General features: G+C 35.0%; 2 protein-coding genes across 5 annotated transcripts; one reads left to right on the top strand and one right to left on the bottom strand.

Moving 5' to 3' along the window:
* Window positions 1–1,038: 1,038 nt before the first annotated feature.
* Window positions 1,039–5,817, top strand: mtg2 (mitochondrial ribosome-associated GTPase 2). The gene is made up of 6 exons (XM_027999265.1): window positions 1,039–1,541; window positions 2,923–3,070; window positions 3,951–4,066; window positions 4,158–4,376; window positions 4,473–4,611; window positions 4,807–5,817. Exons 1-6 carry the CDS (start codon window positions 1,305–1,307, stop codon window positions 5,199–5,201), a joined length of 1,254 nt encoding a protein of 417 aa, XP_027855066.1. The 5' UTR covers window positions 1,039–1,304; the 3' UTR covers window positions 5,202–5,817.
* A 150-nt stretch (window positions 5,818–5,967) lies between these two features.
* cdh26.1 (cadherin 26, tandem duplicate 1) lies at window positions 5,968–19,694 on the bottom strand. 4 transcript variants are annotated; one of them, XM_028045834.1, is made up of 19 exons: window positions 19,500–19,694; window positions 16,304–16,366; window positions 16,133–16,225; window positions 15,867–16,013; window positions 15,634–15,781; window positions 15,101–15,273; window positions 14,876–15,004; window positions 14,603–14,788; window positions 14,208–14,479; window positions 13,625–13,770; window positions 13,299–13,526; window positions 12,816–13,031; window positions 12,155–12,270; window positions 11,692–11,763; window positions 9,686–9,760; window positions 9,300–9,374; window positions 8,456–8,494; window positions 7,347–7,412; window positions 5,968–7,065 (listed from the first exon to the last, which is right to left on the bottom strand). In XM_028045834.1, exons 1-19 carry the CDS (start codon window positions 19,677–19,679, stop codon window positions 6,856–6,858), a joined length of 2,634 nt encoding a protein of 877 aa, XP_027901635.1. In that variant the 5' UTR covers window positions 19,680–19,694; the 3' UTR covers window positions 5,968–6,855. The 4 variants fall into 4 exon arrangements, with proteins under 4 accessions (XP_027901635.1, XP_027854653.1, XP_027854740.1 ...); XM_027998852.1 differs by having other exon boundaries at window positions 13,341–13,526; XM_027998939.1 differs by having other exon boundaries at window positions 16,149–16,225; window positions 19,500–19,547.

Below are 19,694 nucleotides of genomic sequence, written 5' to 3'. Positions count from 1 at the left end.
AGCACCTCCTTTGAATGTGTTTGCATGTGTGCCTGTGTGTGTGTATGCGTGAGTGTGTTTGCCGGTACAATATATCTACAGAAGAAAACAGTCCAATTGGATGTGGGTCATACAAATCTGAAAATCCTTCATCTGTTTGTTGGAAGACTGTTGCTTTTTGTCTTTTGTTATTTTTTGGTAATTAAAAATAAACTGGTTTCAACCTTTTTGGATATGGCTTGTATGTGGTTTTCCCCCCCCAAGAAACATTCACATGTCACATAGTTTAATTTCATAATTATTGTCAATTAATACTCAGGGTTCAGCATTGTCCAAGATTTGGTAATATTTCAGTTTGCCTGAATTTTTCATTACAGAATTTGCCCAATGAGAATGCAAAAGCTTCATTCTGTTTATTGTGTTTTTATTAAATACAATTTTAAAGACATTTCACAAAATTACTTAGAATAATTGCATGTATATACTGTATGTATTTTTTATTGATATATAAATGTCATACTTGTTCCTTGAAATTGTGCTTAATGTCAATAAAATTATTAAAATGATATATTCTTCAGATTTAATAGTAATATTCGTCGTAAATTAGGGAATGTAAATATTATTCAAAGTAGGTTACAAGGTTGCAAGTGCGAGCAAGGCTTTTGAGATTTTAATTTAAAACAAATCTATCATATGCAAGTTTTATTTTTCTTATTTCCTACCACCTTGTTCTGGTCTATCACATAAAATCCCCAAAATACACTGCTGTAAAAAGGAATAGAAGATCTTTAGAAGTGAGAAACATGCAAGTTTATTTTGTGAATGAACTTTTATTATGATCGATATTTAGACGAATTAAGATAAAGGAGGGTGTCAGAGTTTAAATGAGAATTGCTGAGTGGTGGGGACACCAGGAAAGAAAAACAGAAACATACTATTATTTTAACTATCCAAGATGAACTCTGCAAAACAACAATTGCTGTAGTGACGGATAGAGCCAGAAGGTGGCAGAGATGCAGCAGAATAACTGCAAACCCCCCAAGATAGTCGACGATGAAGAAAAAGACTTGTGTCCCTTCGCGGGTTCCATAGATGCATTAGTTTACAGTCAAACTTGTACACCCGGTAGTGTAAATTTAACGAATGTAACGAATACATCAAAACATTTAGAGGGCGTTGTGTATCTCTTGAGTTCACTCGATCATTTTCCTAGCTATACCGTTTATTTATTTACTTTTCGTCTATTTTTCTTTATCGTAGCGGAAATTAGACGTTCAAACAGTCAATGTGACAAACCCGGCGTTTATTTGTAACTCTGTGGTAGCATGTTGAAGGGCACGACGTTGATGCTGTTGTCGAGAGTTAAAGCAGTCACCACTGAGGTCATTTACAGACAGCACACAGGTAAGAAAGCATGGAGTTTGTTCAGTGCAAGTTGTGCGCCAGGATCAGTGCTGTGGAGGCGGAATGAGGGTTTCTTCAGAGAGGTCTGCACATCCGCAACACTTCACGGGAAAGTCAGGGGAAGCAAGAGGAAGAATGAGCTGTCCGAAAAGAAGTTGGTATGCGTTTAAACTGCTTATACGTTTATGTTTAAACAAGTTTCTGCAAAGTGTGATTATCTGACCAGGACATAAAAAAAACTGTGTTTACCCTACATTATTTAGACATACAGTATAATTCAGTATATTATAATTAAGCTATACTTTTTACTTGTAAGTTGCAGGTTTTATGTGCTTAAACTCTGACTAAAGAGCAGAGTTTATTTTACATCCTTTGCTTAAAGCATTACTTCTAAAGTATTGTTAGTTGACTGCATTTTACATTCAAACTCAAAATTAGTCATACCCATGCAGATGTTAAGATTTTATTTATATAATATTTATTTAGCCAAGTCTGCTTCTGATGAGAAATGGGGCAAACACCTCTGAAATAATAAAACAAAAAGTGTTTTAACTTTGAACTTTATTATTTTTGGACCTAAAGAGGAACGATCTAGAGTCAATGCACAGCTTCAGTTATTACAACTGAAAACCAGCGATCAGGCCCGAAACCTGGGAGTAGTGATGGACTCTGACCTGAACCTCCAGAGCCACATAAAGACAGTCACAAAGTCGGCCTTCTATCACCTGAAGAACATTTCCAGGATTAAAGGACTGATGTCTCAGCCAGATCTAGAGAAGCTCATCCATGCATTCATCTTCAGTCGTATTGATTATTGCAACAGCGTCTTCACAGGTCTGTCCAACAAATCAATCAAACAGCTGCAGCTGATCCAGAATGCTGCTGCTCGCGTTCTCACTAAAACCAGGAAGATAGAGCACATAACACCAGTTTTAAAGTCCCTCCACTGGCTCCCTGTAGCTCAAAGAATAGACTTTAAAATACTGTTGTTAGTTTATAAATCACTGAACGGCTTAGCACCACAATACATTAAAGATCTGCTGTTGTTGTATGAACCTTCCAGACCTCTCAGGTCTTCCGGTTCTGGTCTGCTCTGCATCCCCAGAACCAGAACCAAACGAGGAGAAGCAGCTTTCAGCATCTATGCACCACAAATTTGGAACAAACTTCCAGAAAACTGTAAAACAGCTGAAACACTGACTTCTTTTAAATCTCAACTAAAAACCACCTGTTTAGAATTGTATTTGAAATGTAACCAATTACAAATTTATTGATGGAACTTGACTTAATGCTTTGTTTTGATTATTGATTCTATATTGCATTGTGATTCTGTGTTTGTAATGATGTAAAGCACTTTGAAATGTCTTGCTGCTGAAATGTGCTATACAAATAAAATTTGATTGATTGATTGATTGATTGAATAGCTAAATGTTTTTATTTACATTTTAATATAAAGCTAGCATAGATTTATTTAATTATCAATATTCCATGGTTACCTTTATTTGTATCCAATTAAGCTTTTCATATTGTCATCCACAGACACGTCACTTTGTGGACTGTCGTCGTGTGAAGTTGGTTGCTGGCTCAGGGGGTAAGGGTTCCTGCAGCTTCCACAGCGAGCCCCGAAAAGAATGGGGTGGGCCTGATGGAGGAAACGGTGGCGATGGAGGAAGCATCATTATAAAAGGTGAGTCAGTCATCCATCTCATTTGTTACAACAAATGCAGATGGATTAATACACCAACCTATCGATCTAATTAAAATGGTAAAAATGGGCCCAATAGATCCCAGCCAAGACCAGTGTTTTGCGAAATCAACAGGTGATGATGAGTGTAGCAGCTGGTGACTGTGACTGAACGTGTTTTAATACCACAACAAATGTATTTGCTCTAATGAAAGGTTTAGGATTTATTTATTTTATAAAATACATTGCAGCATAGTGAATAAACATTAAAACCATTACCATTCCCTTTAAAATTGCCAAAAATAGTTCTGTCACTCTTTTCTAATAAAATTATGGCACTTTTGACCTTTTCTCTGGTTCAGGAGTGGCTTAAAATAAGGAATGAGAATTATTGTGCCCAAAACTATTGAATTGCTTTACAATAATTTTAAGGCTGTGCTTATTATCCCTTCCATATGGCCCTCTATAAACATACAGCTTCCGTAACAGTGACTTTTTACGGCTTTCCCCCCTTGTGGAGGGTATCAGTCACTAATGTTGGAAATCTGTCGTATCACAATTATGCAAATTATAACATGACCACATTAACATATTTAAGTTTTAATAGTACTTTTTTAAAAATTGCTGTAATGTAATAGATTTTTGGAGAACTGAATTTTAGGTTTTAGTTACTTGTAAACTATATAGAAGTTAACATAAATAAATATACATAATATAGTAAGTGCCTGCTTAAAAATCAGGAAAATATTAAAAAACTTATGTTGGAATTCATAATATTTTTCTTTAGGATTTACTAAAACAAAAATAGCCATGAAAGCCATTACAAAAATTTATTGATGCTGAGTCTGCATTCATTCATAGGTTTTATTTTCTATGCTTTCAGCCAACCGGTTTGTTAAATCATTGGCCCAAGTGATTCCAGTTTACAAAGCAGAGGATGGGCTGTCAGGGGGCAACAAGAACTGCTACGGTCGCAATGGCAACTCAACCTACATTTCTGTGAGTCGATGCGTTTTATCATGAAAAGCTTATGTGCTTGTTTTGAGCTTATGGCCTGATCTAACTTTTCATTTGGTCTTCCTTACTAAAGGTACCAGTAGGAACAGTGGTGAAGGAGCAGGGCATGACCATAATGGACCTCGCTGAGCATGGCCAGGAGTATTTGGCAGTGTTTGGAGGTGCTGGTGGGAAGGGGAATCGTTTTTTTCTCTCAAACGAGAACCGGGCGCCTATGATGGCGACCCCAGGCACGGCAGGCCAGGAGCGGGTTCTTCAGCTGGAGCTACGCACCATGGCTCATGCTGGACTGGTGGGCAAAAGATCTTATATCTGAGGAAGCATTTCAGATATTGCTTTTCAGTTTTTCTTGTGAATCTAATGTTTTTTTTTCCCTTCATGTTTTCAGGTTGGCTTTCCAAATGCTGGTAAATCATCACTATTAAGAGCCATCTCCAATGCCAGGCCTGCTGTGGCGGCCTACCCCTTTACAACACTCAACCCACATGTAGGAATCGTTGAATATAGGGATCATGAGCAAGTTGCAGGTACTTATCTTTAAAAAAAACCCACAAATTTGCTTAAGCAAACACTTATTAATGATGAGATTTCAATTATTTCAGTGGCATTTATTTTTGAAGGAAGCATGGGCTCGGCCTGGTAATGAGTATCAATGTTCGAAAATGTTTCAAACTTGCTTTAAGTAATTTATTATCTCATGATTTTATATTCTGCGTGTGCAGTTGCTGACATCCCAGGGATCATTCGAGGTGCCCATCTAAATCGAGGCCTGGGGATCTCCTTCTTACGTCACATTGAGCGCTGCCGCTTCCTCCTCTTCGTCTTGGACCTCTCGGCGCCAGAGCCCTGGACCCAGCTGCAGCACCTGTGTTATGAACTGGACCAGTATGAGCCCGGTCTGTCCCAGCGGCCTCAGGCTATTGTTGCCAATAAAATGGACCTACCAGAGGCCCGGGAGAAGCTAGAGACCCTGAGGAGCCAGGTAACACAGCGGGTCATCCCAGTTTCTGCTCTGACGGGACAAAATACAGAGGAACTCATTCTCCACCTCAGAGAGTTGTATGATGGCTACCTCCAAGATGATAGGAGTGAAGGAGTCAAACCAGTTAAGTGGTAGAGGGCAATAATTAGTTATGGACAATTTTTAATGTATTTAAATTTATTATAAATAAAAAAACAATCAACATTTGGTGCTGCGTTCTTGATATATTGCTTTATACAGTACGAAAACAGAGTCTAACTGAATAAAAAATTTACAGTTTTTGTAGTTCATTTTAACGAAAGGAAAAAATCAGAGGAAAGGCAATTTGTTTCAGCAATTCAATTTAAAAAGTGCAATAAGTATAAAATTGATAGTTTCAAAAAAGTATATCCATACAGTGTCGGCGACTCGTCAATGCTCTGAAGGCTGCAGCTCTCTGCATTTTTCTACCACTGTTTTGTCCTTCCACTCAATTTCCAGTGTTTTAGTTTTCTTAATTATCCTCATTAGTTTCATTTGTGCTATCTAGGTTTTCTGTTTTATTTAGCTGAGATCAGGTATGTTCCTTGCACATATCAAGTCTGTTTAGGTTTGTGCTCTTTTTGAGAAAATAAATCATATCCAATGCCACACTTCAGTGGTGTGTGTGTTGTCTGACAAGTCCCAGATAAGTTTGGACTTGATAAGTTGACTAAAGCAGCCACATTTTGATTTAAAATAATTCATAAAATACATTTTCTTTTCTTATGCATTTTGTGAGTCTTTTATGTTCCCACAAGTCACCCTATGTTGTATTTTTGGTAGTATAGCAGTAGCAATGTTGTACTCTACCAAACATGGACAACAAATTGGAACTGTAGCCGGACTGAGAAATACACCTTTTAACAAGGTCACATGGACAGATGTTTGACAAGTTGTTTATTGAGAACTAACAGAAATGTAACATGACAATTTTCTGTCTACCCAACCACACAATAAGAAGGCTCTACGTTTTGAAGCTTCTTCTGCCTGGCATTTATGCCGTGTTCAGTGTGTCTGAGAAGTCAGAGCATGGATGTTCACAAATGGACAGAGCAGGGTCGTGTGTGCCAAAGGTCAATGAGATAAACTGCCAGAAGTGCCAACATATATGCTACACATTAAATATTGAACTCTTTGTGGTTTAGCAACCCATTACATTGTTGGTGTTTCAAGTCAAACTTTCACAAACATCCTTTCAGCATTCCCAGAAAAGACTATTAAAAATTTGACTTACAAGTACAAACTGAAAGTCAGTTTCTTCATCTGGGTGTCTTTTCAGTCTCACCAGATGAAGAGACCCAGAACATTAACAAACTTAACAAAGAAAAAGTTAATATACTGTACACGTTATTTAAAAAAAACCCTGAGTCCACAAGTGTACCTGTAGTTGGAAAAAATATATATTCAAAGCACCACAACTGAAAAGTTCTTCTATAATAGAACTAATTCTGCCCGTTTAGCAAAGTAAGACACAAATAAGTACATCCAATTTCTAATAAAGAGCAACTTCTCATAATCAACAGAGCATGACCTGCTTCATACAACAGCAAGCAAACTGCAACTGCTTTGACACACAATCTCTGTGTGGTGGACAAATGCAAATGTGTAGTACTTAACTTTAAAGGTGCATGATCTGTATATATACATTATGTACAAAATCTAGCTATTCTGATTATACATTTATCAAAAAGTCCACTTGTATATACAGTATTTTTAATACCAAACTAGAGAGTATGAAAGATTATCTTAAATTCCAGACTTCTCTGCTTTAGGAAACTCCAGACTTGTTTGCCATAATGATCTTTTCCAAGGTCTTGAACTGTGGTCCGAGATCATTCAAAAAGCTTAAATCATCCTGTTGGTTGCCAGATGACAGCAAATCCAGTGACATGCAGCTGTTGCCATTCCCCTCATAATCATAAATCTTGACATAGTCGTCTGAGCTATTTGTTTGGTTATCACAAGTCACTGAAAGAGACTGTGGATTTAATAGAAAAAAAACAAAACAAAAAAACATTAACATAAATATAAAACACTCAAATTCAATTTTAACCAATGCATTTTTAGTTAAAAATACATTGGTTAAGAGACTCAATAATTGTGCTTCATGCGATTATGGACAAAAATGCATTTTATCATATTTTATCAAATGCACTATTGTGTCTTTGACTTTTATTTCATTACTAAAATTGCCACATACTATATTGTAGAACATTCAAAGATGCCATACGTGTAATGTGTTAGATAAAGCAATCTTACCCTCTGAAGTACACTGGAAGTACGATTATCTGACCAGGTACTCTTAGAACGGCTGACGGGAAAGCTCTGCCAAAAAAAAAATTAAATGTCAGCTATTAAAAAAAAAAAAAAAAACTAACTGAAAATGCACTAATTCCTGCATACATTTCTATTGGGTTGATATTTTACACATTTATCATAATCTGATTATATTAGTGTTCATGAACGTTGAACGATTATATATTTTGTTGTAATAAAGTCATCATGTGGGCCGTCATGCTTGTGGAATGCTCTGTCTTGTCCAAGTGTGTTTCCCTTGATCTTGTTTGTCCAATCAGGCGGGTTCCTTGAGAAATGCCTCATTCCTTTTGCTCGTTCAATCAGGTGTGGCTCTTGAGAAGCACATTCTTTTGGAAATGCCTACTTCATCTGCAGACATACTGTACATGCACTTGCAGATATTTTCCAAAGAGCTGGACATTATAAAGAGAGGGTGGTCTCAGCCAGTAATCGCCAGTCAATTTCAGACTGTATTATCGCTGCCTCTGAGAGGAGCATTGCAAATTATATTGCTAGGAATGCCTACTACTTGCAAGTAATTAACTTGATTTTGTCTTACAGTGTATGTTTTCACATACATTTCCCCCCATTCTTCTGCAAAATAGCTCCACTATCAGGCCAAAAGGAGAGCATCTAATAGTCTAACTTTTGCCACAAACCCTCAATTGGATATGGGTCTGGGCATCAACTGGGATATTTTAGCACATGGACATGTTTGATTAAATTCATTTCATTGTAACTATGGCTGTGATATTTAATCTTATTCAAAATGGAATTTAACTTGTAATGCTGTCTTAAATCTCTTTCTCTCTCTCTCTTTCTTTCTCTCTCTCATATACATATATATATATATATATATGAAAACCGTGTATCATTAACCTGTTTTAGACATGCATATACCACTTGGTGTTAATTTCTTGCATATGTTACAAACAAACCTCAACATACTATATGCTATGTTGAGGTTTGTTGTATGCAGGAAAAAAATGTTTTAGGAGATGAAGCTTAGAAAAAAATTAAAGAGATGGTAATTCTTTTGCAGCGCATTGTAAATAAAGAGGTTTGCTTACCTGAACTGTGCTCCTCATGTCTGATGACACTGTTGAGCGCTGATTTAAGGAAAAAAGCACATCTTTAGCTTGACCTTTTAACGTTTCTAAACGTTTTCTTAGTAAGTGATACACTCATATTTTTTCATCCACATTGACAGATTTGCTTTTTTTGATACAGAATTTTTATTTATTTATTTATTTTTTGTAGCCTTATTTGTCTCATTGAGCATGATTGCATTTTAAAATTTCTTTTTCTTTTTTTTCAAATGCAGTGAAAATATCTATATTAAATAGTATACTTTTTAGATAAATATACAGCAGAGAACAGCAGAATTGAAAAAAAATATGCAAAATCTGAATGTCCATCTGAAACTTCACTGAGTACAATTTCTGAAACTGGATGGACTGGACAAATCCCATAAGAACTTTGTGACAAATAATAAGGTCAAGGAAATCACTTAAATATAAACCATAGTAAAAACCATTTGCTATCCAGAAATGACTCATTTTATTCTTTGAAGCATGAAATGAAATCTGCAGTCTGGAAACCCAAACACCTATACAGACCTACTTACATTTTTTCATACTTACTTACTTCTGGATCTTCCTAATTTGTAGAATTTTTTATTAGCAAATGCTAAGTGTGTGTATGAATGAGTAATAACTTTACTAAACAAAACAATTAGAAAGTTTTGGATGGGGATCATTCTTCAAAAGTGTTCCTTTAATCACCCTCTTGTGCTTTAAAACTTGTGTTGTGCTACTCAACACTAACCAACAGAACCAAAGTGACACAGAAACGTACAGTATATACTGTATCACACAGTTATTGAGAAAGATCAGATGATGTGTCCATACTCACTCTGGCATTTCTCGTCATGCCTTTGTGAAGGCCTCTCAGCCGCTGAGACTCCAATATGTCCATGTTTACATTCATCTGTGGAAATACGTTATAGTTAAGCTAAATTACTGGCAAAAAGGTAACTAGAGTATAGTCATTGAATAAAAAAACCTGTTCAGGCTGCAAAAGACAAAGCTAGAGCACTCCTTGTATTATTGTTCTTCTCACCTGGACTTGTCACTTTCAATGGATGGCCATGTTTAGGTTTTAGATGGTGTATTAAACACTGACTTTTAAGATATTCAGAGACTGCAGTTTTATATTGTTTTATAAAACTTATCCAAAACTCTATCCTTCACAACTGTAATTATGGAGAAAGACCAGCTGAGTTAGCCATAATTACTCACCATGTAATCCTCCTTTTTACTTCTTTGGACGTGAACAAACTGCTGAGACTCTGTTAGGTTCATGTTGGAGTACATCTGTGGATATACATTACAGTAAAGCTTAAGTACTGTCTAAAGGCACCACAGACATAAATACCTGCACAGACCAAATTTAACATTTAATTTAGTCAAGGTTTGACCAGCCCCAGGCACATGTCTTTTTTTGTTGTCCTTCTGTAACAATAACAATATAAGCATTCTGATTCTGATTCTGAACTTGAATAAATACATTTACCAAAAGGACTGCAAATTTGAAAATTGAAAATAAAGAAACATATCCGCTTGTAAATATTGTACAAAATGATTCTTGAATTACACTCAGTAATTATTTTGAATTATACATTTCCTGCGACAATGATTAAACAGTTAGGTAATTTACTTTTTATATTTACAATAACCTTTATGTCAGGATGGCTACAGTGAAACACAGTAAAGTCATGGAAGAAACCTTTTAAGACTGCAAATGTCAGCTAAGGCCAGCAAGACAACTCCTTTAACAAACAGCCAGAGCTACAATTAAATGGTTTAGGTTGAAAATATGTGCTAGAAGGAACAAAACGGAGTCCAGACTGTAAATCTAACTTACATTCTCAGGCAACGTTTTAATATTGATTTTCATAAAGGCTCTCCATCATGTCTTTGTGAAATGGGCATGTTTTGCCTCACATGAATATGCTTTGATTAAAATGATTCAGTTGTAAGTCTGGCTGTAATATTTAATCTTGTTCAAAATGGAATTTGACTGGTAATCCTGTCTTAAATTTAAAAGAGCCTCTAACAGATTTTCTTCAAAGACTTCCCTTGCCCAACACTGACCAGCTTGGTAGAGGCTGCTAAAAAAAAAAAAACACAGCTTGTGGCAAACTGAAAACTGACTACTCATGCCTGTCTTTTAAAAGTTTAAATAGTTTAATTCTTCCTTAGAGACCAGATTTGTGAAGTGCTTATCTAATCTCTGTCCTTTAAACAGATTTTGTCAACCTGAACTATGGATCTCTGCCACTGTGGGTTACTGCGATCCCTTGGCCACTCCTTGTATTATTGTTCTTCTTACCTGGACTTGTCAGGTTGGATGGATGGCCATGTTTAGGTTTTAGATGATGGATTAAACAGTGATATTTAAGATATTTATATAGACTGCAGTATTGTTTTGTAAAATAACCCTACTTTAAATTTCTCCAAAACTATCCTTCACAACTGTGGTTATGGAGAAAAACCAGACGAGTTAGCCATAAATACTGTGCAATCCTTATTATTGCTTCTTTGGAAGTGAACAAGCTGCTGAGACTCTGTTAGGTTTATGTTGGAGTTCATCTGTGAATATACATTACAGTAAAAAAAAAAAGTACTTTTTAAAGGTGGAGCAGACATAAATAGTGGCATAGATCAATAGACCTTAAAATTAGTCAATCTTTGATACAAAATAAAATATTGAAACCCTTAAATATCATTTCTGGTTTTTGTGTTGGATGCTTATGTACTATTGACAATTCCTGGGAATGTGTTGGTGATCTAGTTGATGTCCACAAATGAATAAAGCAGGAACTTGAATACATAAATGTTCCAAAAGGACTTTAGTAAATTTGAAAGCTGAAAATAAATAATCGTGTCTGCTTCTAAATATTGTACAATATGATTCTTGAATTACACTCGGTAATTATTTTGTATTATGCATTTCCTGCTACATTGAACAAACATAGCCAGATAATTAACTTTTTAATTTTAGAATTACCTTTATAATGCCAAATGTATCACATTTGGCAGTCATATTTCTGAGACCACTGACTGTTTAAAAAGGTTAGGACTTTTCTTAAAACCTGCTGGATTAAATTCTGTACTTGTCTTAAGAATGTAAATATTACAAGGAACAAGTGCCAGTTTAAAGTTTTTATTCAGTCAAAGGGTAATCACACATTGACTGAGTTTGTGACTTGAATTGGAATGAAGACATAAAAGTAGTGAAGTACCTGTGTATGGCCCAGCTTGATGCCGTTTACATTACTCTCCATAGTCATTGATGGTAAGATGTTGGACTTAGACTGGCAAAGAAATAGTAGAGAAAAATACATTTGTGTTTGCTGTAGCAATGCATCATAACCTCTGTGTTACACACTCCATTCATTTTAGGTTATTCATATAGTGCCAGTTCACATCAAATGTCATCTGAAGGCGTTTTACAAGTAAAAGTGGCCCAAATAAATTCCAATAATTCAGAAATACATGATGAATCCAATTTATTTAAATTTAATCTAATTGTACACACAAATTGGAGTGAATGATACAAAGTACAATATGATCCTTTGTGTAATGCAAGACTAATTTTAGAGTTTTTGATGCCAGAATAAAAAGAGTTAACTGTTTAAGGAGGACAATCCTGAGATGTCTTATTGACAGTTTTTATGCAGTCAGCACAGTCACTCCACAACTTACATTGCAATCAGTGCCCGGTCCTTCTTCATTGTACTTCATCAGTGTCTGAGTGTATTCTTCACTGCATATAGGGTTTGTATGTTTTTGTTGATTACATTTCAAAAGAAGGAGCAATACTGTGGAGACAATAAAATAGTTTAAGCACCAGGTTTACAAATTCTATTTACTTTTAAAGCTAACCCTAAATGTTTACCTCATGAGTTTTAAATTGCCTGTTAACATAAGGTTAAATGGATGTAAATGTGAATAAGAATTCAGTTAATTTATTTCAGAAGATTCAGTATATCAACAGTGACATAGCCTTTCTTTTGTTTCTGTAGGACAAGAAACAAAAGAAATAGTTTGATCATTAAAATGGTCAAACTAGCATGCTAGTGGTGCCATATTTTAAGTTTTGAGAAAAGGGTCTTCTAGCTGGAAATGCTAAAAAGGAAGAAACAGCTTCAGAGGGAGGAGACACTTTTCAGATTCATTCGAACTTCCACAGTGCTCCATTTATTGGAGGCATTTGTTATTTTCTTAGGGAATGACTCTGAAGTCATGATTCTGTCCTACAGCTAATGGAAACCCAAATGTCATATTTTCAAAAAGTGAAAATATTACACACACATAGTATATACACTTTCATTATTTTGATCATTGTTTATAATTTTATACTCACATAGAAATGCAAGCAGTCCTGCACAAATTATTCCTATGACAGCGTCACCAAGGCCAATTGACAAGATCTTTGGGCAAACACCGGTTTCGTCACACTCACAAACCTCAATGGCTAATTTCTCCTCCTTAGCTTGACTCTGTTTGTCCTGAATCCGTATCGGTACAGAGTATTTACCGTAGTCAGATTTCTTCAGCAAAACAATGCCAACCTCTTCACCTGTTTATAAAAACAATACATTTGTAAAATATATGAATATATACTTCCTTTTTTGATTTTGTTTGTTGTACTCAAGTGCTCTGTTTGTAATTTAGCTTGATTCCTGTAAAGTATCTTTGCATTTTTAGAAATTTGCTATACAAATGAAATGTATGATTATTATTATTATTATTATTATTATTATTACTACATAAAGGTAAATATATATGACCCAACTATGATTATATGATTTGGTAATTTTGGTAGGAGGCCAAAGTGTGAACTAACCGTAGGTAGGATCTATTTTCCAGCGTTCGCTCACAGTTTTACCATCTGCCAAGGAGAAACTGAAGGGTCCACTGAATGGCTCAGCATCAGCATCTTTAGCACGCACCATGACCTTGTCAGCATGGTTTGAACACAAAATGAAAGTCTTGTTGAGCAGCATAGGAGTGTTATCATTGATATCCCTGAGGTGGACACTGACTGTGCATGTACTTGTGGCTGGAGGTGAACCTTGGAAACCACAGGAAAGGAAATTTTTTAAGTTCAGTAATTTAATAAATTATGCCTTCTGATTGTAGCTGCAAATGTTTAGAAATGTCTTGTCATACCATCATCTATGGCAGCAATAACAATTCTGTAAATATTGTTCTCATCTACAAAAGGTGACTCTCTATCCATCTTCTCGATTGTTGTGATTGCTCCTGTTTTTTCATCAATAGTCACCCATTTAGCAGGGTCTTCTAACAGTTCAAACCTGGACAAAAAATAATAATCAAACAGTAGGTCAATTTTATTGTCAGGAGAAAAATAAACAGTCTATCTGTATCACTATTCAACCTCAAAACCTTATTAGTAAAATAGAAATTACTGTAGTCTATATGTCTGAATTCTTGTCATACAATTATAAGACAGGCACACTAAGCACTGCAATCACCCCACCTCAGAGATTCTTACATTATTGGGGGAAACCCATAGAAGAAGGATTATGGCAAAATATGCATATCTTAAATGAGGAACAGTACTTAAATAGTATTTTTTTTGTTTGTTTTCATTTTTTTCTGTTCCTAAAACATACATATTACCACATCTTGCCCTAAGTTCGCAATTATTAATTGACTTTACAAATAATTTTAATGCCGGTCAAACAAGCAAATAATGGTGAACATGAATGCAGTTTCGTTGAGAACCTACCTGACGTTAGAGGAGTCAACATCTTTAACCTTAGGGGTATACAGCACCTGTCCTTTCTCTGATTCCTCTGTCTGGTATACCTCAGCTGTAAATTTTTCGAACACCGGAGCATCATTAGTGTCAACCATTTTCACTGTGACGTTGACAGAATCTTTTGCTGGAAGGATGCTTGAATCTTCAATTAATTTTCCATCTTTACAGACTTTTAATGGTTCAATATTCTCAACTCTGATTTGCAGTTTTACCAAAGTAGTTACGTCAAAATTCTTCGCCTGAAGAAGACACAAGTGTAGATGTTCAGTAACTCTTCATAATACTTATGCTAACAATTGGTGAACTCATAATTTAGTCCATTATGAATGAACATTTTCTGTAAGGTGTGGTAAAACAGTTACCTTGACAACACCAATGATCCCTTCATTTGTTTTAGGGTCAGTGGTAATTTTGTAGATTTTATCTTCATTGCCACTAATAAAGGAGTACTTGGCTCGCCAGCCGTCAGTGTTGGGAGTGTCCTTATCCTCTACTGCAACTCTTAAAATATCATCAGGGGTTTGCATTTCCACAGCCTCAGCTTCATACTAAAACATGAAAAAATAATAAACTTAGTGGAATTTACAAATTAAAAAGCAAAATAAATAAACATTGATATCGTAAGTAATTCTTGCCTGTCTCTTCTTAAACGTGGGTGGATGACTGTTTGTGTCAATAATATTGAGTTCAATAACTTCAGTTCTGGAAACTGGTGGTTTTCCACGATCAGATGCATTAATAACAATGGAAAAGTGTTTTTCTTTCTGAAAAATATAGTTAAACATATTTTAGCTTGACCAAAAAATTACATCGTGCGTGAATTTCCAAAAACTACATTACTATAATAAATTAAGGCCTACATCATAGTCAAAGCATCCTTCAGATATGAGTTGATGTAGTTTGCCATTAATGCTCTTTACTGCAATCTTTGGTTCAGGTGGGCTTTGTTTACCCACAGTGACCACAACTGATGAGTTGATTGTGCCTGGCTCATCGTCGTCTACAATGTCCATGATCACTGGCAGGTATTCTCCTGGCAGACAAAGAAAATCATCAAAGTATCTGGAACATGTTCAGTTATCATTTATTGTCTACATAAATAATATATAATGTATTTATTACATTATACAAAAAAAGATAAAAAAGATTCACAGAACTCCATAGAAAGAACGTATAAGCATAAGTATATCCACACGTGCCAACATTTTTTGTCAGCTAGATATGAAAATGTTATTCTTAAACTTGACTAACATTAATCAAGAAATTAAAGCCTTAATTGTCAATATTTTTGGCAAATCTACAACCAGAAAGTTTTTATAAAAACTTTTTTATAAAAGTTCATAATTTAGAAAATCTGCAGACTTTTGATATATTTGCACGTTTCTGAACTTACCTTCTTTCGTATTTTCTTTCACATCGTAACTTTTCTGAAACGCAGCGAACCTCGGTGCGTTGTCGTTTATGTCTCTTACATCCACATCAAAAGATAGATCTCGGTCAATTTTTTGCTTTGTAATTTTGTCCAAGATATCAAATGTGATCTGTTGATTATATTTTATTCAGATGACACAGTTTGTAATGACTACATATCATAGCAGGTATTGATAGTGATGAATTGTCCCTCACATGATAGGATTTCTTCTGTTCCCTGTCGAGGCGCCTATGTACATAGACTTCTCCAGTTGTTTTATTAATGCTGAACAGTCCTTCTTTCACACCATCTCCCTTTATTTCAAACTCATATTCTGTATCTGCTGTCTTAAGATTGTGCATCTAGAAGAGAAACAAATAATCCGACTATCAGTGGCAGGTTTTTGCATTAATAGCCTTGATTAGGCATTGAGCCGACAGATTATGGTATTGCCAATATTTATAAAGAATCTGTGTTTTACTGTAGAAATTTTGTACGGGTATTTCACGTCCATTTCCTCTTCTAGTTCTATCGTAGACAGGACCCATCTTCTTTTGGAACGTGATAAGATTTCCTATAGAAGCCAAAATGCAGAATAAATTAACAATTACATTTTTTTTTTTTTTTTTAATTTGAAATTTTCACTATTTACCCGTTTAGCTTGTTTATGGTGCTCACTGCCCTCTGTACTACCTCCCAAGACTATTAATGCAACCTATGGATAGAAAATACAGAAAAGGAACATGATTAACTTACAAACATTAATTGCTCTTTTTTTCGTCTTTTTATTACTTCAGTTTTTTTCATGTTCTCTGCTACCTCACAATAATTCAAAGCTACTGTATATGCCTTATCTTTACCTTCTTTTTTTGACAAGATGGAGTATATCATCTTGTGCACTCAGTTCAAGGATATTCTCACAAACAAAGTCAGTGTTCATTAATACAACAAATGCACATAAATCTACAGTATGAGACTGGTAGTTACCTATTAGCATGGCTTTTGACTCATAAGAAACTATACAGAGTTCCTTAAAGTAATGACTATGTTTATGTTACATTACATAACATAACATGTAACATGGTAATGTTACATGTTTTTGAAACATTTTATACATTCATTGAAAATTATTTTAGATTTGGGATTTATTTCCTACTGTTCATTACAAATTGTTACATTTTCTCAGTGGGTCATTGTCAATTTTTGCATTTGTAAGTGGTCAATGGAATGATTTTATATTACAAATTTCCAGTCATGCTACTCGCACTGTATATTGTAATTATGTTCAGACATTCCTACCCATAAACATGTCTGTGCTTACACAATAATGTGCAGACATGTAGGCAACTTGGTGTTCAGGGCCTTGCCCAGAGGCATGTGAAAAGAGGGAGCTGGAATCTAACAAACACCTTGACATTTTAACTTGCTATATTGTTTTATTGTCTTTAATTTTTTTATTTTGCTAAATGCCCATCTGGGGAAGTGTTAGTGTTCTGTTTTTGTTTATACTTAACACTTGTCCCCTTGCAAAAAAAACAAAACAAGAAAAAATAACAAGGAAGAAAGTAAGAAAGAAAGATTATAAAACAACTACTCAACCACTCTCACACATATTTATTTGGAACATTGTAAAAACAATTTTTTTCAACAACTACCACGTCATGGGACCCAAAGCCTGGTCCCCTTAAGAAGAAGAAGTAATGTTTTGAGTTAGGGGTTAGGTTTAGGACGAAGGTGTGAATTGAGTTTAGGCATGTGTGAGAGAGAGACGGAGCGGGAGAGAGAGAGATAGTAGCTCTTTTTTGTTTCATAAAATTCACAATAGCTGTGGAAAAAGAACAAAAAAGGGCAAGAGAAGCCTCATTCTGGGGACTAGTACATTCTTCTCCACAATGAGACTGTTGTAGTGTCTAATCGCACTATATTATAATTATCATTACATTCTTGGTCTTAGAAATATCTCTTAAGATTCTGTGAAGATAAATGATACATATTAGCATGCTTACATTCTGGTATTAGCTCATTGTGAGTTCATTTATGTGGACACACAGACACAAAGTATACCCCAAATCAATTCCATAACATTAAACAAGAATTAAAGCCAATATTAATAATTAGATTTTTCTATGTTTAGTTTTGAGTTAAAGTTAATTAATTTAGACATTTTGTATTTAGTAATTTAAGTATATTTGAATGAAAATATAAATGAAATATTTATAATTTAAACAAACAAATTAAGTTGTGAAAAAATGAAATCCTTTAAATTTATACAAATTAATCTAAAAAATCATTTAATTTAATGTTATATGACTGTTGTAAATGATTCAGTCAACTGATAAAACTTTATTAATGGTGCCTATCTCCAGCGGTTATTGGGTGAGAGAGAGGCAGGCTACACCTGTTTAAGTCGCCAATTCATTGCAGCACAACACAGAGACAGACACACTCGCACCGCAAGAGAATTTAAAGAGACCAATTAACATAATAGGTAGAATTTACTATAAATCATTATATTTCCAAGAATATTTGGTTGAAATCTTGATCACAGAATTATTATTTCTTTTGTGTGTGTGTGTGTAGGACTAACTGTTCCATTAAATAGGTTTTTAGTTCCTCTGCCATTTGAAATAAGGCTGTGCACCATAGCTCTGCCGACTCTCTCTATATACCATAAACTCTCCTCACTGCCCTGGTCTACACTTTCTCCAAACTCAGTTATAATCATGTTTTCCACATATTTCTCCAAGAAAATTAGTTTTCAAAACATTATTTGAATTGTTTACATAAATTGTATTTTTTTTCTGGTTCCACAAACCCAAGCATGCTGAAACTTCAGAGAAGTGCAGAGGAAGAAAGGTAGCAGTTGCCAAAAGTGCCTCACCAGCTGTACTTATTAGTATTCTCACACTACTGACACCTAGAATAAAGCATTAAAGGGAACCTAAAAACAGAGTCTTTGTCACTTTAGATTTCTGTTTGAGACAGGTCAGATGTACAAAAAAAAATACATTCAAAGCATTAAAACCAAGCTCACCAAACATGTACGTATGTTTCCTTCTCTGATTGATGACAAAGCGAGGACCTATTACGTGGGTATGCGTTCTGAAATGCCTTTATAGTTAAGGCTTTCTCTTTGCAACAAAAACCAGTTTCCTTTGATAGTAAAGTGACATCAGCAAACAAAGTTTCCCTGTAATATAAGAAGGAACTGAAACTGAAGGATCTATTACCAAAATTTGGGATTTAAAAGTTTCAGCTAATTTGGTAACAGAAATATGTCTAAGAAAAGCACAACACATCACAAAGGACACTTCTCACCCCAGACATTCTCTGTTCACACCGCTGCCTTCAGGCAGAAGATACAGAGCAATCAGAACAAGAACCAACCGTCTCAGAGACAGTTTTTACCCGATAGCAATAACAAAACTAAATGCAATCAAAAACAACAATTAATCATCATGAATGATGTATGTGAGAATGTGGCTATTCTTATTTATTAGTTTTTGAGTTTTTTTTTTTTACCAGTTATTTGTTATTTCTTACATTGTGTGTGAATTGTGAGACAGTTATTTTTTGTTTTTAAGCATATGCACTGACTGATGGCACTTTTTAAATTTCGTTGTTCTTGTGACAATGACAATAAATATTTATCTCTATCTCTATGTTTACATTATTTTAACTCACTCAATGTTTATGTCCCTGCAACAAAGCAAAAGTGTGGAAAACTAAGGTACTAAATGTGTAAAATTTAAACACACCTAGATCTGACAAGAAAACTTGATATGTTATTTTGATTATTCTTGTTTAATCAGTACATAAGAATGGATATTTAAAATTGTAATGCTTACCAACAGAAGCAGGGAAAGGCTCCTCATCATGCTTCTCGCTAATTCCTTTCCTCTCTGACAGGAGTGTCTGTGGTAGAGGCTACTTGATATATAGTGCTGGGGAAGCCAACCCACAAAGTTTGCGTCTTTGCAGTGACTCAGTAAGAAACCACAAAACCGTCTTAGTTTGGTATGAAACATTTCCAGTCGGCATAG

Source organism: Xiphophorus couchianus, chromosome 1, assembly GCF_001444195.1.
Source record: "Xiphophorus couchianus chromosome 1, X_couchianus-1.0, whole genome shotgun sequence".
NCBI classification, from domain to species: Eukaryota; Metazoa; Chordata; class Actinopteri; order Cyprinodontiformes; family Poeciliidae; genus Xiphophorus; species Xiphophorus couchianus.
Note: the sequence above shows the minus strand (reverse complement) of the source record. Positions and strands in the feature narration are given on the sequence as shown.

Coding starts and splice junctions, on each gene's coding strand:
- mtg2 (XM_027999265.1), top strand. CDS start 1,305: ATGTTGAAGGGCACGACGTTGATGCTGTTGTCGAGAGTTAAAGCAGTC. Junction 1,542..2,922: donor AGCTGTCCGAAAAGAAGTTG/GTATGCGTTTAA, acceptor TGTCATCCACAG/ACACGTCACTTTGTGGACTG. Junction 4,377..4,472: donor CCATGGCTCATGCTGGACTG/GTGGGCAAAAGA, acceptor TCATGTTTTCAG/GTTGGCTTTCCAAATGCTGG.
- cdh26.1 (XM_028045834.1), bottom strand. CDS start 19,679: ATGTTTCATACCAAACTAAGACGGTTTTGTGGTTTCTTACTGAGTCAC. Junction 15,005..15,100: donor AAGGATGCTTTGACTATGAT/GTAGGCCTTAAT, acceptor TATATTTTTCAG/AAAGAAAAACACTTTTCCAT. Junction 9,761..11,691: donor TCAAGCTGGGCCATACACAG/GTACTTCACTAC, acceptor GTATATCCACAG/ATGTACTCCAACATGAACCT.